The sequence below is a fragment of the Microcaecilia unicolor genome, chromosome 5, assembly GCF_901765095.1.
Source record: "Microcaecilia unicolor chromosome 5, aMicUni1.1, whole genome shotgun sequence".
In the NCBI taxonomy this organism is placed as follows: Eukaryota; Metazoa; Chordata; class Amphibia; order Gymnophiona; family Siphonopidae; genus Microcaecilia; species Microcaecilia unicolor.
In genome coordinates this window covers 296,093,880-296,118,763 of record NC_044035.1, presented here as the reverse complement: position 1 = coordinate 296,118,763, position 24,884 = coordinate 296,093,880, and the positions used below count along the sequence as shown (strand labels likewise).

The window sequence follows — 24,884 nt, the reverse complement described above, 5'->3', positions numbered from 1 at the left end:
TCCTCTCTCCCCGCCAACTCCTCCATCCATCCATCCATGTCCAGCAATTCTCCTCTTATCTCCTGCTCTCCTCTCCATCCATTTCCAGCATTTCTCCTCTCTCCCCTGCCCTGCCCTCCCCTCCCAGCCATGTGCATCTCCTTCCTGTCTTCCCTTCCCGCCATCCATGTCCAGCGTGTCTCCTCTCTCCCCTGCCCTCCCATCCATGTCCAGCAATTCTGTCTTCCCTGCGCTCCCCTCAAATCCATGTCCAGTGATTCTCCTTTCTCCCCTCCCCGCTCATCCATGCCCAGCAATTCTCCTCTCTCCCCTGCCCTCCGTCCCCTCCTTGTCCAGCGATTCGTTCAAACCCCAGCTCCCCCCTCCCTCAGCTCCCCGACTTTCCTTGAAATCTTTAATTTACCCGAAGTTGCTGCGAACCAGCAGTAAAAACAGCTGGCAGGCAGGCTTGCCTCCTCGTCGCTTCCCTTCCCTCTCAAGTGTGTCCCGCCCTTGCGGAAAGGAAATTACATCAGAGGAAGGCGGGACGCGCTGAGAGGAAAGGGAAGTGACGAGGAGGCAAGCCTGCCTGCCAGCCGTTTTTACTGCCAGTTCGCCGCGACTTCGGGTAAATTAAAGATTTCAAGGAAAGTTGGGGAGCTGAAGGAGGGCAGGGGGGGAGCTCGGGTGCACGAACAGAAGGGAAGCAGGCAGGTGAACCAGACCTCACAAAAAAGGTGCCGGTACGCTGTAGCGGCGCGTACCGGCACAAAAAAAGCACTGGTTAAGACCAAAGCAAAGAATTTAGTTTTCGTTCTTTAACATTGTCTTCCCTGATTACCCATTTTACCCTTTGGTCATCTAGGAATCCAGCTAACAACTTTATAAGCTTCTTTTTTTAATGTACTTTGAAATGTGTGGGTTTTTTTTTTTTACTTTTTTTGCCTCTGGCAAGCTTTTTATCAAATTCTGTTGTGTCTTGTCTTATTGAAGTTTTACTACTACTACTACTTAACATTTCTAAAGCGCTACCAGGGTTACGCAGTGCTGTACAATTTTAACACAGAAGGACAATCCCTGCTCAAAGACCTTACAATCTAATGGACAAATGTAGGGGTAGTCAATTTGGGGCATTCTCGATTACATGAAAGGTATAAAGGTTAGGTGCCGAAAGCAATATTGAAGAGGTGGGCTTTGAGCAATGATTTGAAGATGGGTAAGGAAGGGGGCTTGGCGTAGGGGTTCAGGAAGTTTATTCCATGCGTAAGGTGATGCGAGGCAGAATGGGCGGAGCCTGGAATTGGCGGAGGTGGAGAAGGGTGTTGAGAGGAGGGATTTGTCCTGTGAGCGGAGGTTTCGGGCGGGAACATAAGGGGAGATGAGGGTAGAGAGGTAATGAGGTGCTGCAGACTGAGTGCATTTGTAGGTAAGGAGAAGCTTGCGGTATCTGATCGGAAGCTAGTGAAGTGACTTGAGGAGCGGGGTGATATGAGTATATCGGTTCGAGCGGAATATAAGGCGTGCAGCGGAGTTCTGAACTGATTGTTTTACATACAATCAGTTGGTATTTATGCTCTTTGCTATTTCCAGGTATTGCTGAAATATGATGGTATTGCCTATTTATTTATTCTTTTGATTTATGCTGTAGAGTATGTTTTGTCTTATGTATGTACATTGTGATCTGCCTCGGTTAATAAACGGAATATAAATTAGTAAACTAAACTAGGGGTAGAAAATTCTAGTCCTCAAGAGCCCCCAAGCAGGTCAGGTTTTTAGGATAGCCACAATTTGAACAATCTTCCCTGAAATAGAGACTTCAGAAGGAATTTCAGAAGTCTGAAGCTGAAACAGTAACTCAGTTGTACCAACATTCAAAGAAAGCCAGTTGACCTTCATCCAGTTTGAATTACTATCCAAAATGGCCTGTAACTGGAGAGTCACTGTCAACCGTCAGTGAAAGAAAAAACTGGATGTCATCCGCATATGTATATGTGCTATGAGACCCACAAAGGCAAACCCTGTGGCACCCCAGTATGCCTTAGAAATTTTAGTTCCCATATGCACCTTCTGGCTACAGCCAGATAAAAGATACAAACCAGTTTAAAATGGCTTCCACAGGGCCACAACTATGAATATGCTATAACAATATACCATGATTCAAAGTATCAAATGCGGCAGAAATGTCCAAAAAATAACTAACATATTGATCCATACCACGGCGTATTTCATCCAAAGTAGCTGCCACAAGTGTCTCAGTACTGTTTGCCTGGACACCTATTTTCTACAGAACATAAGGTCCTTTGCTTTCTGTTGAAAAATCACCTAAATTATAAGTGCCTAAAACATAAGGTTCTAATTTTAGACTTGCATTTGCATAGATTTAGTGGCCTAAATTACATATCTAAATCTGTTAAGCTGCTAAACCTTTTGAAAATGGGCTCCAAAGGCGCCGCCTCCACCACTGGAAATGCGATCGGACAGAGCGGAGGTGAGAGGAAGCGCCGAGCATGGCGTGCAGTGCATGCAGGGGTGGCTGTGCAATGGGAGCAGCCACAGTAGTGACATGTGGGAAGAAAGTGACCAAGACCCGGTGTCCAGAGCCACACATACTAGCCGCTGCAGGGGGGGGGGCAGCTTTGTGCCCATTCGGGGAGCGATACAAGCCTTTGCATCTGGGAGCACATGGAAAGGATCCTCAACGGGACTAAAGCACAGGCTCAGTGCTTTCCACGGATCTGATTGACCCTTGAACCCCAATTATCCCGCTGAACATATAACTTACAACACACTTCCTCACCACGGAAAGAGGGGAATAGAGAATCGCAGCGCTGGGTTATGACTGGTGATCATTGCAGTGTACTGTAAGCAGCAGCGACCGGCAATACAAAGACGCCCTTGCTAACGGAACCTCTCTGCCTCCAACCACTGAAGAGCGCCGGGAGCAACAGAGCTCTGCGCCCAGGACATCACCCCCGAGCATCTAACTGTGAGTAACCTACCATCCCAAACTGGCACCAAAATGAATACAATCAAAATGCTCCTAACAATCTACTCCCTCTCACTGATCCACCTAACAATATCCATCCCACTTACAGAAAACATTATCATACCCATCCTACAAAATCACCAAAGGCTGATCAAACACTCCACACTTCACCAAACTGACACCCATCAAATTAAAGGAAGACTATCTAAATACAGGCAATACCAACAAAACGGAAGGAAAGATCACAATAAACACACACCACCCAATGAACAACAACTAATAAAAATCCACACATCATCAAACCTAGCAGCCCCATACCAAAATATCCAAGTGGGCTACATTAATGCTAGGTCCGTAGTTAACAAAACAACAACAGCATCAGACTGGATCAGCTCAGAAAACCTCGATCTTATCTTCATGAACGAAACATGGATCCACGATCAAAAGGACCCCATAATCCTTGAACTGTGCCCTCCAGGTTACAAAATCACTCACTGGACCAGAATGGAAAAGAGAGGAGGAGGCATAGCAATAATCTACAGAACCCAATTCACTACCGAAACCATTGCCGAATCTATAACATCCCAACTAGAAATTGCATCATTCAGAATCCATAACAAATCCCTGTTCGATCATCTGAACTGCGTCCTGTTTTATAGACCGCCCGGTAACTGGAACGAAAGCCAGCCTACTTTCACGGACTTCATCTCAAACACTTGCGTAAACAGCTCCAATACATTAATACTAGGCAACATAAACCTTCATCTAGAAGACCCCAACTCCACCAACGCACGTAAATGCAAAGACTTCCTACAGTCCTGGGATCTCAAATGGCCTCACATGCAAGCTACCCACATCAAGGGACACACATTAGACCTCCTATCACACAAACCTACGCAGCACACTTCCTCAGCACAACACTGACATCGAAAACTTCTTCAGCGACCTAGACCTAATCCCTGGTGGATGCCCAGCTGACCGTATCTGGTCAACATTCACTCTCCTCACCACTGAATCAGTTACAAAAATGACTCATAGGTTTGCCAACACCCACTGCAAACTGGACATATGGCCCAGTCACCTGCTCAAATCTGCCCCTGACTGCTTCATAGCAGACCTCACATCCCACCTAAACTTCATGCTACAACAAGGTCTCTTCCCCAAGGAAAATGGCAACATCCTACTCACCCCAATACCAAAAGACGCCAAGAAAAACACAAACGATCTTACCAGTTACCACCCAATTGTGTCTATCCCACTAGTAGTCAAACTGATGGAGAGTTTGGTGACAAAACACCTTACGGAGTACATGGACAAGTTCTCAATACTACACGACTCACAGTCAGGATTCCGCCCCCACCACAGTACTGAAACTGCCCTAGTCACGCTCCTGGCCAAATTCAAGCAAGAAATAGCCACAGGTAAAAGTATACTTCTCCTCCAATTCAACATGTCGAGCACATTCGACATGGTAAACCACAATATACTACTAAGACTCCTTGACCACTTCGGGATTGTCGGAAATGTACTTAACTGGATAAAAGGTTTTCTAACCACCAGAACTTAGCGAGTAAAATCAAACTCAAACATGTTACCACCGTGGAAAGCTACCTGCGGAGTACCTCAAGGATCACCATTATCACCAATACTCTTCAACATGACGATGATCCCACTGGCAAAGTCCATATCCAACCGAGGCCTCAACCCGTTCATCTATGCAGATGACGTCACAATCTACATTCCCTTCAGTCATGACTTGACAGAAATAACCAATGAAATCAATGACAGCCTGAACATCATGAACTCCTGGGCAAATTCATTCCAACTGAAACTGAACACTGAAAAAACACACTGCCTCATCCTCTCATCTCAACATAACAAGTACAAACCCACAACCATAAACACCCTAGAATACACCTCCCTACCTCAGACAGCCTAAAAATACTCGGCGTCACAATTGACCGCAACCTTACCCTTGAGAGCCAAGTAAACTCCGTAATAAAGAAAATGTTCTATTCAGTGTGGAAACTTAAATGAATAAAACCTTTCTTCCCGAGGGAAATCTTTCGCAACCTAATACAGTCAATGGCCCTAAGCCATGCAGATTACTGCAACGCAATCTATGCGGGATGCAAAGAACAACTCGCAAAAAAACTCCAGACTGCCCAAAACACAGCTGCCAGGCTGATATTTAGTAAATCATGCTTCGACAGTTCTAAACCCCTCCGATAAAAGCTGCATTGGCTCCCAATCAAAGAACGGATCATCTTCAAAATCTGCACCTTTGTCCACAAAATTATCTACGGCATAGTTCCAGGATACATGACAGACCTCATAGATCTACCAACCAGAAACAGAACCGGATCATCACGATCATACCTAAACTTTACATTACCCAAATTGCAAAGGACTTAAATACAAAACAACTTACGCATCCAGCTTCTCCTACGTAAGCGCACAAATATAGAATGGGCTCCCAAAAGCTGTAAAAATAATCCATAACTATCTAAGCTTCAGAAAATCATTAAAAACCAATCTCTTCAAAAAGGCTTACCCCACCGATCCAACGTAAATCCCCACACCCAGCAACACAGCACAACCAATGATCGTACTGGACGATATACAATCTCAGTCCCTTCAACCATCACGGTGCCTGACACGCACCTACCTCATTTGACCACAACACAACCTTGTATTTGTTATCAACCGATTGGCGAACGCCTTTGCGGTATTGTGTAAGCCACATTGAGCCTGCAAATAGGTGGGAAAATGTGGGGTACAAATGTAATAAATAAAAATAAATATATTGATCAGAAAAGAACTTGTGAGAACTCTTGAAAAGAAATTGATAGTAGGTCATGCTGTCTACCTTTGTTTGTCTGAAAACAACACTGTGCTCGCTAATCCCATGTGTATGTCTCCATTGAGGCTGCTTGTTAAAGTGAAATTGCTTATTTATGTTTGTTCTATGATGACAACAACTTGGCGGAATACAGAACTCATTTTCTTCTCCTTGTGGGAATTGTTCTTTATCATTTTGTTATTTCACTAATTATTAAACTGGATAGTAGTTGGTCTGCTATCAAGTGGGCCATTTAGCATCCATATTTAAGTGTTTTTTTTGGAAAACTATCCATAATTTGCTATGACACCACATTTCTTATGAAGTGCTACAGTGGGGGAAATAAGTATTTGATCCCTTGCTGATTTTGTAAGTTTGCCCACTGACAAAGACATGAGCAGCCCATAATTGAAGGGTAGGTTATTGGTAACAGTGAGAGATAGCACATCACAAATTAAATCCGGAAAATCACATTGTGGAAAGTATATGAATTTATTTGCATTCTGCAGAGGGAAATAAGTATTTGATCCCTCTGGCAAACAAGACCTAATACTTGGTGGCAAAACCCTTGTTGGCAAGCACAGCGGTCAGACGTCTTCTGTAGTTGATGATGAGGTTTGCACACATGTCAGGAGGAATTTTGGTCCACTCCTCTTTGCAGATCATCTCTAAATCATTAAGAGTTCTGGGCTGTCGCTTGGCAACTCGCAGCTTCAGCTCCCTCCATAAGTTTTCAATGGGATTAAGGTCTGGTGACTGGCTAGGCCACTCCATGACCCTAATGTGCTTCTTCCTGAGCCACTCCTTTGTTGCCTTGGCTGTATGTTTTGGGTCATTGTCGTGCTGGAAGACCCAGCCACGACCCATTTTTAAGGCCCTGGCGGAGGGAAGGAGGTTGTCACTCAGAATTGTACGGTACATGGCCCCATCCATTCTCCCATTGATGCGGTGAAGTAGTCCTGTGCCCTTAGCAGAGAAACACCCCCAAAACATAACATTTCCACCTCCATGCTTGACAGTGGGGACGGTGTTCTTTGGGTCATAGGCAGCATTTCTCTTCCTCCAAACACGGCGAGTTGAGTTCATGCCAAAGAGCTCAATTTTTGTCTCATCTGACCACAGCACCTTCTCCCAATCACTCTCGGCATCATCCAGGTGTTCACTGGCAAACTTCAGACGGGCCGTCACATGTGCCTTCCGGAGCAGGGGGACCTTGCGGGCACTGCAGGATTGCAATCCGTTATGTCGTAATGTGTTACCAATGGTTTTCGTGGTGACAGTGGTCCCAGCTGCCTTGAGATCATTGACAAGTTCCCCCCTTGTAGTTGTAGGCTGATTTCTAACCTTCCTCATGATCAAGGATACCCCACGAGGTGAGATTTTGCGTGGAGCCCCAGATCTTTGTCGATTGACAGTCATTTTGTACTTCTTCCATTTTCTTACTATGGCACCAACAGTTGTCTCCTTCTCGCCCAGCGTCTTACTGATGGTTTTGTAGCCCATTCCAGCCTTGTGCAGGTGTATGATCTTGTCCCTGACATCCTTAGACAGCTCCTTGCTCTTGGCCATTTTGTAGAGGTTAGAGTCTGACTGATTCACTGAGTCTGTGGACAGGTGTCTTTCATACAGGTGACCATTGCCGACAGCTGTCTGTCATGCAGGTAACGAGTTGATTTGGAGCATCTACCTGGTCTGTAGGGGCCAGATCTCTTACTGGTTGGTGGGGGATCAAATACTTATTTCCCTCTGCAGAATGCAAATAAATTCATATACTTTCCACAATGTGATTTTCCGGATTTAATTTGTGATGTGCTATCTCTCACTGTTACCAATAACCTACCCTTCAATTATGGGCTGCTCATGTCTTTGTCAGTGGGCAAACTTACAAAATCAGCAAGGGATCAAATACTTATTTCCCCCACTGTACTTCATAAAGAAAGGATTCCAATTAGTCATACAGCACCCCCCCCCCCCCCCCAAAAAAAAAAAAATAGTGTAGCCCCTACCAGGTACCTCTCTAAAACAAGAAGCTCACCCAGCACTAGAATTAAATCCCATGGTGACGTGCTCATTTTTTTTTGGCGTTCATTAACTTTGTTACACTTTCAGGAAAATTCACAATTGAATCTAACTTTTCCTGCAGATTCCCTTTTTGCATGATGTAAATTTTCTATTGTGTGATTTATTTTTGAGGATCAAGTTTTAGTTTTTCTAGCTAGTATGGGGACATTGGAATGTCTGTTGATGCCATTATAGGAGTAGAGATTTATTGTGTTTCTTAAAGATTTAATCCAGAACTACAGTTTGAAGCCTCCTGTTAAAAAAACAAAAACCCCCAAAATATGCAATTAAGTTTTGATATACACCCCACATATTTTTCTTTGTCTCCAGTTTATAGTCTCCCTTTTTTAATATATCAGTTTTTCATATTGCATTTTATTCTGACTCTCCTCCTTTCTTTTGCACATTTCACATCAGGTATTTTGAGGGGGATTTTCGATATGATATCTAAATCCGATTTTAGGCATTTTGTGGAAATTTTCCAAAACTCCAGTAGTGAATTTAGCCATTTTCAAACCTGAAAAACATCCAACTTTTTGTTTCTAAAATGACCATTTTCTAAATGTTTTTCTGCTGTGTGTGTCTATCTTTTTGGAAGAAGAAAAAAAAAAAGTCCAAGGGAAAAACTCACAAAACAAACCATTGGGATGTATTGGGGGGGGGGAGGGGGGGGGGGGGGCAGCATTCTTAGTAGACCGGTCACACAGACATCCCAGCAGAGCAGTGGTGCACTCAAAGGGTACTGCAGTGGATTTCACTTAAAAGGTGCATATCTCACTGATTCCCCCCCCCCTCCAGCCCAATATATTGTATGGTGAACCCTCCAAAATCCACCAAAAACCTACTGTACCCAATAGTACACCAATATAATACTTCTTATGGCTGCAGATTTCGCCTATACATGGGTATAGTAGGTTTTTGGTGTGTTTTGGAGGGCTCACAGTTTCCACCACAAGTATAACAGAGTGGGATATGGGCCTGGGTCCTCTTCTCTTCAGTGCATAGCACCAATCATTAAACTACTCCAGGGACCTGCTTGCTGCTCTAATAGGACTGGCCATAACATCTGAAGCTATCATAGATTCTGATATGTACTGTTTCTTTCACATCTTTGTGGGGTGAGAGGGAGTCGGTGACCACTGGGGGAGTGGGGGGGGGGGGGGTCATGCCTTAATCCCTCCAGTGGCCATCTGGTCATTTAGTGCACCTCTTTGTGACTTGGTCGTGATTGAAACAGGTCTAGACCAAACCATCTAACTTTTTTCCATTATAGCAGAAAAATGTCCAAGCTTTGGGAATGCCCAGATACCTGCCCCCAACATGCCCCCTTGTGGTTTGGATGTGTACTGCATATGAACTACATAGAAAACCTTCTTAAAAATAAGTTTTGAAAATAGCAGTTTGGATATTTTGGCGAAAAAAAAGTCCATCTGCCACTTTTTGTCGTAAAGTTTACAAACAAGTACAAACAGCGATGGCCATAGCCAAAAGGATGCCTGGGTGCATATGGAGAGGGATGACCAGCAGGAAAAAAGAGGTAGTAGTACCCTTGTATAAGTCTCTGGTGAGGCTCTTTTTAGAGTACTGTGTGCAATTCTGGAGACCGCACAGGGCGGCTACAAAATTGGTAAATGGTCTTGAACATAAAACATAGAGGAACTGACTTATAAACCTCAGCATGATATGCTGGAAGAGAGGAGGGACTGTGATATATATGATAGAGACATTTAAATATCTCAGGGCCATTAATGTACAAGAAGTGAGCCTTTTTCAAATGAAGGAATGAGGAGACATACGATGAAGTTAAGAGGAAATAGGCTTAGGAGGAATCTAAGAAAGTATTTGTTCACAGAAAGCATGGAATGTCCTCCTGGTAGAGGTCATGGAGATGAGAACTGTGTCAGAATTTAAGAAAGCGTGGGACAGGCATGTGGGATCCCTTAGGAAAAGCAAGACTTAGTGGTTACGGAGAATGGGCAGACTGGATTGCCCATTTGGCCTTTATCTGCCATCATGTTTCTGTTCAGAATTGGCATGTTTTTGCTGCTAGGCACAATTATTAGCTGATTCTTTCAATGCTGTTGGATTGTTCAGCTCCAGTATATATACTTTACCATTGTTGGCTGAGTTGTTATAATTGACTCCTGAGTCAGTCGCATTGTGTGCCAAAACGCATACTGCGTTGAGTCCCTTTTTTTTTTTTTACTATTTTAATAAATCACTGGTTTGTTCAAACCTGTGAGAGGTAGAGCCAGTGATTTAAATGCAGCTGTTGCTAACGCCTTCCCGCATTGCACAGCTCTTCCAGGATGCTGTCCATGCAGAGCCAAAGTCTTGTGCCGTTCTTGCAAGACTGAACAGCACAGGATTTTGAGCACCATTTTATTTGCCCTCTGCTAGGGCCACGACAGAAAGGCCATGGAGACAGCTGCATCTGAATCGCCATCAGAGCCATGCCATATGGGGAAAGAAGTTCAGGAAGAGACTTACTAGGAGAGACAAGGGGTTTAGGGAATGTGGCTGCAGTGGATAATGAGACATGGGAGGGGAGATAGCTAGGGAGACAGGGTAGGAGATATGTGTATTGGAGAATGAGCTGGAGACAGCAGAGAGTAAGGTGTAGGACTTAATTTCTGGAAGAGCAGCCTGGAACAAGCACCACTTGTTTTCAGACTCCAGAACAATAGGGGAGTTCTGTCTCAGCCCCTTCCTCCAAGGTCTTCAGGGAAGAGGAGATGAGCTTGGAACAGAGCAAAGAACAGTCACTTTGCACTCTAGAATAGGCACTCTTCTTCTGTTGCTCCTGAGTCCTGCCCTTGGCCCCACAGTTCCACTACACTTTTGTCCACAAATTAAGCCTTAGTAAGAGGACATATGTAGCAGGGGAAGTGAGCAGGAGAAGACAGGGGATGTGTGAGGGCAGGAACTAGGGAAAACTGAGGATAAGGGGACATGTGGAAGGGAAGATGTGCTGGGAGCAATGAGGAAAGGGTACGAGTATAGGGGGTCATATACATAAACATACATGCATGCAGCCGTTAACTCACTGTCACAATAACATACCCACCCACTTTCTGTAATATAGAATCTTTCAACCATGCATGCAGAGACCCAAAGTACACACTTTTAGAGTTACTCTCCTATGGGACAGCCCCCGCCAGCAACATATTCTTCATACCTACATTTCACCCACTCCCACTCAGCCATGGCAAGTACATGCAGTTCTCTATAGTAACCCCCTACCCAGTCAGACATACCTTACTCATTCTACGCACTCATGCCTAGCAGTCACTCGGTGTACGTCTCCAGCAGTCCAAGTTTCTGTAATGTTATTTAATGTATTTGTGTGAAAAATAAAAGTATTCTTGCATAACTCAGATTTTTTTTCAGTGCATAATTTTGAAATTCTTGGTATATAATTCCCTGGGGAGTAATAAATAGGTATCTTCTTGGGCTTTTAGAATAGGCATCTTGTTATAAAATTTACCCCCACTGTGTCCCATGCAATTAGAATATATAGTATTTTTCTTTTGTTTTAATCAGCTCTTGGGCTACAGTGACAAGCCAGTGAACCTGCAGATGTTTATTGGAACAGCAGATGATCGCTATTTGAGACCTCATGCTTTCTACCAAGTACACAGAATCACAGGAAAGACAGTTGCCACAGCTAGCCAAGAGATTATAATTACCAGCACAAAAGTACTGGAAATTCCTCTTCTTCCAGAAAACAATATGTCAGCCAGGTATGTGTCATCACCACTTCTTCACTGAGTGATTTTAGTTTAATATGTATGTTTTGCTTCCATTCAAAAGTGAAAACAGCTATTCTGGGAGTCTGGAGAAATCAGCCTATTTTGATTATTGACATTTTTCCATCCGTAGTTTCTGCTGCTGTCACTTTACTGCTGCTTTCAGTCTGGAGGCACACCTAACCAATACAGTTGTGTGCAAAGGTTTGGGCATTCATTGCTTGTCAGACTGTAAGATTCAATGAATCCCTAAGTGAACACAGCTTGTATGCAAAATAAAGATAAACCCAACATCTTTCTGCATTCATAATCTGGCTGTAGCAGGTGCATTAAGTTTTATATCTTTGTAATATCTCTTGTGGAGATAACAGCTTCCAAATGTTTCATGTAGCCAGCTCAAGGAGAGGTGTTACTTCCCATTTAATATACATTAAATGGCAGAATTGTGAGTTTTTACCTTAATACGTGTTAATTTACCACTCTTTAATTATTTGAGTTTTATTTAATATTGTTTATGCATTATAATTGTTAGTTACCCCTGATACATCCCTTTAGTGGAACAGAACGTGATCTGTGTCAGGCATTTCTACTGTATGAGATATTTTGTACTGAATAAACGTCTGACTCCATCTTGACATGGGATCTGCTGTTTTTGGTCCAATCCTCTGGTGATCCTTCTTAAGGGACAATGCGCATAACAAGACACCACCTCACCCTCAATCTCCCCTCCCTGGTAGAAGGCCCTACCCATCCCAGCCTTTAATCTCTTCTCCCCATGCACCCTTATTTTCCAGTTTGTCCCTTACTGGTTGTACTACAAGACTACCAGTAGAAGTCAACCTGTGCCATTTTGAACCTGGCAACCTAGGGGGAATCAGCGACTGGGGATGGCTTTTGTGGCGGCAGGCTTCTGTGACAGCAGCCTCCTTAACACCCTCCTCCCCTGCCCAGCTAGATACCAGAATAGACCCAATAAGAGGTTTGGGGTGGGGGGGGGGGAGAGCAAAGCTTGTGCAGGTGGAGGGGTTAAGTGCTTGGAAACGTAGTAACTAATCCCCTTAGAGTTCCACTTGCACAATACTTGCTGTACCACTGGTTGCCACAACTTCAAAGCATAAAAGATACACCCCCGTGCTTAATAATTAGCATGGTATTCTTTTCTTCAAATACTTCACCCTTTTTTCTCTAAATGTATCTTGTGTGGTTGTAGTCAAATTATTGAAAATGTGTTGTTGTTTTTTTTTTTTGCATACTTCAGATAATGACTTTTGTGACAAGGTCATATAAAAAGTTTTTCTGAAACTTCTGCCAAACAAATTATTGTGTAAATGGTGCTGTTACTCCAGTATCAGCTAAATTCACCAGTAAGTTATTTAAAGTGACTTGTGGGTTCTGTTTTGCAGATCTGACCTTTTTAAATATTTTTTAATTTAATTTCTTATATACTGCCTGCAATCCCAAAAGTTATTTAAGCAATGTACATTCAGGTACTGTCGGTAATTTTCTGTCCCTGGAGGGCCCACAGTCTGTTTGTAGATGAGGCGATGGAGAGTTAAGTGACTTTGCCCAAGATCACAGGAGCTGCAGTGGAATTAGACCTTGCCTCCTCTGGTTCTCAGCCCTCTGCTCTATCCATTCCTCAACTCCTCATTTCTTTCTGAAATTTGTCTTGTTCTTCTAGATCTTGTCTTGACATTAACAGCATGTAACATCGATTTCTTAACAATGTTTCTGACCACTGAAACTAACTAGAAGCATCTAAAGATGTTTTAATAGCCTTCCTCTACTTTCTAAGGGTTAATTGTCTTCATTTGTAAATACTGGCCAATATTCTTACAATTGGGTAACGCGATGCCACGTTACCCGATCCAGAGCTTGTATCCAGCTTTTCACAGAGCTCTTTTGGAGTGTGAGAGCCTTCCTGCCCACCGCGCGAACACAGGACCAACAGTCTATTTTTTTCCGCGGTGAGGAGAGGACATGTTTTTTAATCTCTACTCACAGCTGCCGGTTTGTTTCTTAACAGAGCTTTTTGGGCCTTTTTAGATTTCTTTTCTTCACTTATGTGCCTCGTTCGGGTTCTTTTTATGCTGCTCAATTGTTTATCATTTTCTTTAATTTTTCTCTTTTTTATCGTGAATCCATAGACTGTATTTAGACCTGAACTCCAGTGGGGTTTTCCCTGGTGCTTTGTCCTCTTTTGGCACCATCAAGTCTCACCTTTATCTGTCGGCAGCCACTTTTGATATGACTGCATACCCCTAACTGTGTTCTGTGTCGTCAAATTAAAACCAGAACACAGTGTGGTTCGCAGGTGCTGTCCAAGGTGTCAGTGGTGTTGGCGTTGATGTTGGTGGTTGCATCAGGCCTGACAGTTTTTGGTACTAGCTTTGGGGTATGAGACTTCACTTTGTCCTTGTCTGTGCCCAGGACTTGATGGCGGATACTGTGCACCGCCATCGGTGCCGAGGAAAGTTGGTATGGGGCATTATGTCGCTACTGAGGTCTGTAGGTACCAAAGATCATTGGCGTCGAGGATCTTTGGCCAATATGAGCTTCAGGGATCGGCATCGGTCTCCTAGGACCCTACTCCTTGAAGCCTGGCCGCCTTCGGAGTACATCAGCGTTAATGGTGCTTGCACCAGCCATGCTTATCTGCTAAGCCCATATGTTCGCTGCTTCAGCAATTCGTTTCTACACTGCGACTCCAAACTGTTTCACTTTTTTCAAGAGGCATCGACGTCAAAGGTGCTTGCACCTGCCATGCCTGTTGACATCCAAGCCTCGATCCCGGGGCATCAGAGTTGAAGGTGCTTTCGCCTGCCATGCCATTTGTATCAGCTTCACTGTCTTCCAGAGCATTGGCGTTGATGGTGCTTGCGCCACATGCCTCTTGACATATGAGCCTCAATCCCAGAACATTGGTGTCAAAAGTGCTTGCTCCTGTCACACCATTTGCATCTGCTCTGCTATCTTCCAGAGCATCAGCGTCGACAATGCACCCGACACACATCTTGGGAGCCTCAAGCCGCATCGGCATTGAGGGTGCTTGTGCCTGTAACGTCTTTTGTATCAGCCCTTTATGGTCCTCAGCCTGAGGTCTAGCCTCCTCTGCCGGTGTTGCATATGACACTGGGATCAACTGCCGCTGCTGCAAGCAGTTTTAATACAACTGGAGTCTGGAGCCTTATCTTCGATACCCCTTTTGGGGTCCTGCCTCTTCTCGTGCGAGGAGGACTCGGTCTCAGCCCACCCATGACGAGTTCCTGGCTGGCACCAGTGAAGAGCATATGGCGGTCAATGCGCATTCCCTGCACTTCTTGAAGAGGCCATCTGCACCCACCCTCCTTCCACAGGCATGAACGTCATCTCCATTGACGTGCCTGTTCACTTCGTGGACATGGCCAACGTCTTTTCACTACCTTCAGAGGTGGAGGATTGCCTTTTCTTTTTGAGTTCCTGGGCTACGAGTCTTCTCCTAGAAGATCTATACTAATTCTTGTCCATCAGCTCTTCCATAAGGTTCTCGTGAGGGGTACGTAGGTCCTTCTGTGGCCCGCTCCCTCACATAGATAAAGCATCTGTACACCAGTTTCAGAACTCTCCTGGTTTTTCTGGGCTCTACTTTCTCCTCTCTCTAGGGAAGTTGGATTAATGTGCACGGGAGTACGGATTTCTATGAGCAATCCTTCGGTGCCCTCTAGCTGGGACGCTTGTACCATGGATCCAGTTGGAAGCTCAAGTATGGGGTTTCATTGCCCTTCTCCAAATTTCTGTCTTCCTACCTCTCCACAAGTGTATATTATGGAACTTCATTCCACTTCACTTTGGCAGCTTCTCTCCTATTGGAGCTAGTCGAGTCACTTTGTCAGTTGACTGAACAACAGACGGTGTATCACCACTACTGGGTCAGGTGCCATGTCTTGGCTACAGCTTCCAGCAGTTCTACCTCCACTATGGCCATGTGATCCTTGGTGATTGCATCTCTCTTCTTTTGTGTGTTTGGCGGAGGCTTGTGGCTGCCAAGTGCTGGAGAGATGACCCTTTTAAAATAAGGTTGGAAGGGCTCGCTGCCCTCATCACTGACTGCACAACCACCATTGCATTCTCTCTACTTCCTGCTTATCTGGGAAGCTCTTTGCTCAGTCAAAACAAGGTCTTGTTTCAACTGAGCAAAGAGCTTCCCAGATAAGCAGGTCTTTTTATTGTCTCCTCTTCTTGGTAGCCTTAATGGATTTCAACCCAGCGTATTACTTCCATCTTCAGTATGCGCTTCAGCCTGGTCAACTCTCCAGATTCAGCACCATACCCCTTTGGATGAATCCAGAGTGAAATTGCTGTAGTACCAGTCGGTGCCCCTACACCCTTCTGGTTGCTTGGAGACCACAGTTATTCGGTCCTCAAGTAGACCGCCTGTCCACTGGGAGTGGCTCAAATCAGTTCTCAGTATGAGAAGTGCCTTCTGGAATATCTCTCTGGCCTTCTGAAAGCCCTTCAGCTCGAGTCCGTATCACCAGGGGACAACTGCTGCAATTCTATTCCTTCTTCTCCATTATGCCAATGTATGCAAGGGGGATACTTTCCAGCCTGCCTCTTTGACTCATTTGTTACTTTCTTAGCAGTTTTGAATGGTTTCTTTACCTAAGCATCCTACTCCCCATGGACTCCCCATGGACAGTCATTGGCTCTGCTTTCTGCACTGGCTGGATATGTATCCATGGGCAGTCTCTTTCATTTCGACGGGATATTCTAACTCCTGTACCCCATACTGCCTTTTGGCTTTGTATCCAATCCTGGGAACTTCATCACGTGTCTTGTGTTCTTTGCATCTCCTCTGCACTGCCTGTGAGTCAATTTCTTTACCTGTTGGGTTCATGCGAGCACATCAATGACTGGTGCTTGGTAGTCCATATGGAGCACTTTTTAGGTGCTGGACTTAGGAGAATTCATGTTTCACTACCCCCAGCTCTGTCTGCTTCCCATCTCCCACTTCGACATCATTGGGCTTCTGCTAGATACTCATCTAACTGGGGCATTTCTTCTTTGGTATACGGATACTGTGGTCGCTCTTGCCAACAGGGCACTGGGCCCGTCGACGGCTCCCACCTTCACAGTTATTCAGGTTGTTGATTACATGGTCTCCACCAGTCATACAGCACCCATACCTCTTTTTTCACATGGGATCTCCTGGTGGAATCTAGCTTCTTCGTGGTGTTGGACCATGGGGACCCTGGTCCTTCACATATCCTCATGGTTCGTTTGCTTTCTGTTTGGGAAAGAGTCTGCCCCATTAGTCCCTAGGACTGTTCTTCTGGGTCCTCAACTTCACGTCTTCCTATGGTGCCTACCGCTCACCTAGAGTGCAAAACTTCCCTGTCAGGCTTCCCCACTCTAACTGTTCCATCAGCCTGGAGACAACTGTTCCTGGCACTCTGGACGACCTGACATGCTCACAATGATTGCAGCTATTCAACTACTCTCTACTCGTTCCCACGGTCTATGCTTCTCTGTGTCAGGGGACCGTACAAATGTGGCAGAGGGTGGTCGGCAGCTCCTTCAGGCCAATTTTTGGATGGGTAATTCTAACAGTCTGGCCATTTGACTGTACTGGGTCATATATCTGCAAGATAGGTCTCTTCCTGAAGATGTTCTTTCCAGTTTCTCCCCTTTTTGGAACATGGTTGCGATATCTCTCATGGTTACTCAAGTACATAACCCCATCCTTCCATTTTGTTCCAGGTCCGGAGCAAACTACCGTCACATTTCCCCTTCCTTGGGAGAACAGTCTTCTCTCTTTGTCTCCTCTCATCTCCCTGTTGGGGCAGGCTCTGTGGTCGAGCAGGTAATACTGAAGAGCCAACACTCTGATGCATCCTTCTTGGCCTCTGCAGGTTTAAATTCCTCTTGTTCTGGAATTCTTTTTCCAGATACCATGTGCCAAGTATTCTCCGACCCTCATCCCATGTAACAGGGGGAGCAGGTCTCTTCTGTATCCCATCATCCGGTCTTTGGCCCGCACAGTCTGGATGATCGAGGTTTCGCATTAGCTTCCTGGTGTTTTTTCTGAAAGTGTCTCCACAGTCTTGCTGGCTTTTCAGACAGTACCCCTTGGGAATTGTTTCTCTTTCCAGTGAGGTAGGTTTGCTTTCTGGTAGGCATACCTTCTTCATCTTTATGAATTTAGTCTACGTTGACTCTGTGGAGATTCACCTCACTTCCCTCAATGCTCTCCTTTTTGTATAAAGGCTTGTGAGACCTCAGCATCGGTATCCCCATTTCTTAAGCACTTCCTTACGCTTGGAGTGGAGGAGTAGCCTAGTGGGTAGTGCAGTGGACTTTGATCCTGGGGAACTGAGTTCGATTCCCACTGCAGCTCCTTGTGACTCTGGGCAAGTCACTTAACCCTCCATTGCCCCTGGTACAAAAATGAGTACCTGAATATATGTAAACCACTTTGAAAGTAGTTGCAAAAACCTCAGAAAGGCGGTATATCAAGTCCCAATTCCCTTTCCCTTTCTTGTTTTCTTGTCGGGGGGAATTCTCAACCTCAGCCTATTAGTTTCTGATAGCTGTTACATAGGCTTGTCGAGACTATGACCTTTGCCCTTGTCATCAGTTTCATCTTTCATCATAATGGAGTGGCTCTCTGCATGTACCATAGGGTCCTACCTCAGGTTGTATCAGGGGTCAATCTACATTAGGTGCTTCTCTTGCCTCCATTCTTCACGCAGTCTCATGCATGGCAAGCATGTATTCCACTCATTGCACTTCAGGTGGCAGAGCCGGTGGTGGGAGGCGGGGCTAGTGGTTGGGAGGCGGGGATAGTACTGGGCAGACTTATACGGTCTGTGCCAGAGCCGGTGGTGGGAGGCGGGGCTGGTGGTTGGGAGGTGGAGATAGTGCTGGGCAGACTTATACGGTCTGTGCCAGAGCTGGTGGTGGGAGGCGGGGATAGTGCTGGCCAGACTTATACGGTCTGTGCCCTGAAGAGGACAGGTACAAATAAAAAGTAGCACATATGAATTTATCTTGTTGGGCCGAATTAATGGACCATGCAGGTCTTTTTCTGCCGTCATCTACTATGTTACTATGTATGTTACTTCTAACAGACACTGGCCTATCCTTGATGCAGACTCAGCCCCACAGGTTTTCTCCTTAGCCTTTAGATACCTACCTTCCTACAGGAGGTGGCTCACCATCAAGGATTGCTAAATGTCATTTTAGCTACCTCCTTATTTTCTCTTTTTCTTCCACCCAGGATGGACTACCCAGGATAATCCTCTTCAGACTTGGTGTGTGAACACCATGGTTATATTGTTTGCTTCTGTTATGAAGCTTGGTTGGATTGTTGTGTTCTCTTCATTCCGCACAATTACATCTCATTCCTGCTCTGGTTAGCAAGCCTGCAGCAACATTCCCATCATGGATTTGATGGAATAGTAATGCACTTTTACTTTGGATTCTAGAATTTGACTCCAACCACCTAGACCTGTTTATTCTTTCCCAGGGCTTCATTCCAACAATTTGCTTATCAGTTTCTCTATGTTCTGACCTCGCCATTGCAAGGTGCAAGTCGTCATTGGTGTTTGTTCCTAGTGAGCCTGGTAGCTAGTGATTCTCCAGTTGTGAGAATATTGGCCTATTTATCCTCAGAGAAAGCAAAGATACTTACCTGCAGCTGGTATTCTCCACGGATAACAGACTATATAGTCTCACATACCCTCACACCTCCTCTTGGAGTCGACTTCTGTGCTACAGTATTGTACTGTTGGCCCCGCGTTTGCGCAGCATGCGAGAAGGCACTTGCGTATGTGCACTGGAGTGTATCTTTCGCTCCAAAAGAGCTCTGTGAAAAGCTTGATATAAGTTCCAGGTTGGGCAACGCGGCACCCAATTGTGAGAATATATAGCCTGCTGTCCTTAAAGAACACCTGCTACAGGTATCTTCGCTTTCTGGTGTTGCGAGTTAGATCTGGAATCATCAACATAAAAGTTGTACTGTGTCAGCTCAAGATCCATTGAGCCCAGCATCTCTCAGAAAGTAGCCAGTCTGGATCTCAAGTACCCAGCAGATTCCAAAAAGTAGATCTGTTTCATTTGGTTATGGATTTTTTTTCATCAAGTATGTGTCTAAATCTCTTTTGAACTTGGCTATTTTAGTCATCTTGACTGTCTCCTGTTAACAGAATCCACAGCTTAATTATGCACTACATGAAAAACAACTTTCTTTTATTTGTTTTCAGCCTGCTGGCCATTGGTTTTATGAAGTGTCCTCTTGCGTCAGTGTTTTGAAAGGCTAATGAAAGGTTTTGTATTTAACCATTCTATTGTACAAACTTGTCATATCTCATCCCATCATATCTATCTAGCGTTTCTTCAGATGTGAAGTGTTTGTCCCAACTATCATTTTTGTTGCCTTTCTGTGAACCTTTTCAGGTTACATAAGTATTGCCACATTGGGACAGACCAAAGGTCCATCAAGCCCAGCATCCTATTTCCAACAGTGGCCAATCCAGGTCACAAATACCTGGCAAGATCCCAAACAATTTCAGTACATTTTATGCTGCTTATCCCAGAAATAAGCAGTGGATTTCCCCAAGTCAATTTAATAACGGTCTATGGATTTTTCCTTTAGGAAGCCATCCAGACCCTTTTTAAACCCTGCTAAGCTAACCGCCTTTACCACATTCTCTGGCAACGAATTCCAGAGTTTAATTACATGTTGAGTGAAGAAACATTTTCTCCGGTTCGTATTAAATTTGTCACATGCCCCCTAGTCCTAGTATTTTTGGAAAGAGTAAAAAAACGATTCACATCTACCTGTTCCACTCATTATTTTATTAGACCTCTATCATATCTCCCTTCAGCCGTCTCTTCTCCAAGCTGAAGAGCCCTAACACTTCAGCCTTTCCTCATAGGGAAGTTGTCCCATCCCCTTTATCATTTTTATCGCCCTTCTCTGTACCTTTTCTAATTCCACTATATCTTTTTTGAGATGAGGTGACCAGAATTGAACCTAATATTCGAGGTGCGCTCGCACCATGGACCGATACAAAGGAATTATAGTGTCCTCACTTTTGGTTTTCATTCCTTTCCTAATAATACCTAGCATTCTATTTGTTTTCTTAGCCACCGCAGCACACTGAGCAGAGGATTTCAACGTATCATCAACAACGATGCAAGATCCCTTTCTTGGTCATTGATTCCTAATGTGGAACCTTGCATTACGTAGCTATACTTCGGACTCCTCTTTCCCACATGCATCACTTTGCACTTGCTCACATTAAACTTCATCTGCCATTTAGACTCCTAGTCTCGTAAGGTCCTCTTGTAATTTTCCACAATCCTCTTTTGAATTAACCACTTTGAATATTATGAAAAAATTAAAAAAAAAAAATCAAGAGTGTATCATAGAAACAATGATATGCTGATGTACAGCAGTTAGAAAATTGCTGCTTTCAAATCAGCTCTCCCCTTTTTTCTGTTCTTCTTCTCACAGAAATGCAGTACACATACATATATCCATATACATGTGTACAGAGAAACTGGAAATAATTGCTTGACGCATGTATCACATCCTTTCTGAACTAAGCATTTTTCTCTCATAGTTACTAGGAGTTGATGTAAAATCTTATATGTGCCTGTCACTTGATTGGGCTACTTTTTAATTGAATATGATATTACTAATATTGTTCAAACACCTTTTCAAACCTCACACACTGCTAGGCTATGCTATGAGAAAATTAATGCTGATAGAGTTCTATGAGTAATTGATCTTTTTTTTTTTAAAGTTTTTATTTATCATTTTACTTAATTACATTCACATTTATCACGTAAATGTAAGGAAAAACAGAAATTAATATAAGGAAAAAGAAAAAACATTTTCTCTCAACAATATATATAATTGTCCACAATTGGGGGATCCAAGATCAGGAAAACAATCTCAAAGAAAATAAGAAAAACACCAAATGGTTAATCTTACAAATTCATATTTTCTGAGGGAGGAAGGTTAATCGATAATTGCAGCCGGCACAGTGGTAACTAAAGGAAGTTGCTGCAGAGGGTTCGTCATCTGTTTTTTTAACTCCACAAACTCTTGTAATTTCTTGGGTTCAACAAATAAGTAATAAGGAAATAAAACACTTACAAAGGAATCGCTCTAGGAAGGTCCCACCTAGGGCAATGATTCTTGGCTTAAAAGCCAAGAGTTCACACCTCCTAGTCTGCGATTCCCTTGATATATCAGGAAATATATTGATCTTTGAACCCAAAAAACTATCAGCCATGTATCGGAAATACAATTTCAAAACATTGTTCCTATCTAAATCAAAGGCAAAAGTCACTAGTAATATAACTCTCTATATAGGGTATTTTAGGAAGATTTATCATTCTCAAGTTATTTTCCCTTAATTGGTTCTCCAGAAGTTCCACTTTTTTACAAGAAACATGACTGTCCTTCATTACCAGATTAACTGATTTTCGTAGAGAAACCATTTCGGTAATCAAAGTCTCTATTTTTATATCTTGGACTTCCACTTTGTTAGATAAGTATTGATATAATCACATATTTATTCCTGAAAAATGTTTGACATCTGAAGAAGAGAATTATTCACACTCTGCAGCACTTCCCATAGTGCGTCCATATGACATTTTTTTGGCTTCACCAGGTCCAATTTCTCCACAGAAACTGCTCCAGATATCTTCGGGGGGAAGAGCTCACTCTCCAATCCCCCAGTTGGTTTATTATCCAGAGTCAATGCTGCGCCAGGACCTCCTCGGATCGCGTGAGAATCCTAACCCACTTCGGGTGTTTCCACTGTCGACCTCCATAGCGAAGCGTTACTGTTTCCGGCTCTTGGAGAGGTCATGCCAACAGGGGGACTCAAAGTCACTCCCTCTCCACTTAGATTCAGCAATAAAGCCTTGCTGTTCCCCGAAGCAGGAACCGATATCCCCGACGTTATGACCCCGAATCTCTCCAAAGTAGACTGAGAAGTGGTGAGAACCCCAGCCATGTTCGAAAAGGACAACACCACTGCTTTGCCTTTTTTCTTCCCCATTCTCTGGGGAGTGCGCCTACTTCTTCAGGTATTCTGGTGTAAAACGGGAACTCAACTAACATACGTCCTTCCTCGACGCCATCTTGGATCCTCCAGTTTGGGACACTCTTTGTCTGGTTTCTCCTCAGAGGCCTGTCTGATATGGGTAACCCTTCAGCATAGCCCTATGAGTAATTGATCTTAATGTAGATGAGAGTAGTTTGGATTCTATGGCTAAGTCCTTGTTTTCTGGACTTGTGGCTGTTGATCAGATTGTGCCCTTATAATTAATGTGGTTACAAAATTGTCAACCTTTTTCTTAGTACATTGATAATTTGAGGGAATCAAACAAGGAATGTAGGTGTTTAAACTGTGACTTGTTGGTCTTGTGTACTCTAAACAGTAAACTTGACATAGGAGATTTAATGAATACATGAGAAATGAATAAGGCCAAAAATTTTGATTCACTTTCCTATTTCAACTGTGCTTATTGTTAATTCAGAGATGTAGCAAATGTATGAATTAAGAGCAGAGAATGCAATAGGTAATTAAGATGTAGCAAAATCCCAGGATGTAGTTCTATATAACTATTAGAATTAATAGTTAACAGACCCAACAAGGTAGATGGAAAAACACTAGGGTCATTATTAGGTGTATTTAAGCCTATTTTATAAAGTAGGTGCCTGTTTTTCATTGTAAAATATTAGCATAAGTGACCAAAAGGACCTTAATTTCAGGTGCAATCACTTAACCAGCAATAGAGCTGCTTTAAATGACTGTACCTTCATTTTTTAAAGTATGCATATACATTTTAGTATTTCATAATCAACATTGGTACTTGCTGTGCCCATGCTCCACCCATATTCCATCTGTATGCCCGCCACAGTAAAAGTATGTGCCATGCAAATGCACACGTTTTTATGCTTGTTGCTTTTATAAGGTCCTTTACCTGTGTAAATGATTAAACACCATTTACACGTGTTCTTGGAGCTTAGAAACTAGATGACTGTCACACCCCTCACTTGTCCACTGTGGTCTCCAGCAGCATTCTGTGCAAATAAGGATCTGTTTACTTCCTGGAAACACAGCATTTCCTTTCTAGTTCTGGAAGAAGGTGCTGGCTGATGTCATCACGTCCTGTTTGGCAGTATTTAAAAAAGTTCCTTAGAGGTTAAAGTTCTTTAGAGGTCTCTTAGAGAGTCTAGTGTGTGTTGCAGTCTAAGCATCATGAAGTACCTCCAGTTCAGAAAAGACCTAAAGACCTACCTCTTCAGGAAATTTTGTGAGTAAAATATGCACTAATCATTTTGGAACAACAATACACAACACAATCTGTAACTCATCTTTTCATTTAAGAAATGAACTAAGACATTTCTTCTCACAAAACCCAATGGCTATTCCTTACGCACTAATAGTTATCTTGCCAACCACTGTAAAACACTTCATCATACAACCTGGTAAATGTAATTGAATGAACGTAATCTCTAACAACTGTTAAATGTAAGCCACGTTGAACTGAAACTCATTTTTGGATAATTGTGGGATACAAGTATGAATAAATTAAAAATAGAAAGTAAACTCAAGAAGGGTTTTCGTAATTTAGCTAGAAGCCAGATGACAGCTTTAAAAGAATTGCAAATGGATAAAACCCTACTAATTATGAAAGCAGACAAAGGTAGTGTGTAGTTCAGGATAAGGAAAAATATGTGGAGAAAGCAATGAGAGAATTATTGGATACAGCATTTTATATAAACCTACCCTCTGATCCAGCTTTAGAATATCAATAATTACTCCTCACATTACTGTCTGAAGCTAATCATTTGGGGATAATTTCCTCTAAAGAATATAAATATTTATATGAGCAGCATCCTATGATAAGTCATATACTTTGAACAGATTTATGTATTACGGAAACAAAGTCCTTCAGGTAGATCCATTGTATCTAGTAGGGGTTCATTATTTGAACTCCTAGCACAGTATTTAGATTTTCATCTTAGAACTTATGTTAGCAACATAACTTCTTAAATTAAGGTTTCGGGTCATTTATTACAGATTTTGGAACAAATTACATTACCTGCTTCCCAATTGGTCAATTTAGTAACTTTGCAAGTTAATGCACTGTATACAAATGTACCACAACATGCAGCGTTACACATAATTGAAAGATGCTTATAAGGCTTACAATGTCTGCAGAATAGTCAGTTGTTAGGCAAAATGGCCAAATTGGA

The 24,884-nt window shown here is 43.3% G+C and overlaps 1 protein-coding gene across 2 annotated transcripts in view; it reads left to right on the top strand.

Annotated features, from left to right (window-relative positions):
- The window catches only part of NFATC3 (nuclear factor of activated T cells 3), a 304,320-nt gene that overhangs the window by 170,016 nt on the left and 109,420 nt on the right, over nucleotides 1-24,884 (top strand). For both annotated transcript variants that reach the window (XM_030204303.1, XM_030204302.1), the window contains exon 4: nucleotides 11,412-11,611. In XM_030204303.1, the coding sequence (XP_030060163.1) occupies nucleotides 11,412-11,611 (200 nt within the window). The remainder of the gene's footprint in view (nucleotides 1-11,411; nucleotides 11,612-24,884) is intronic.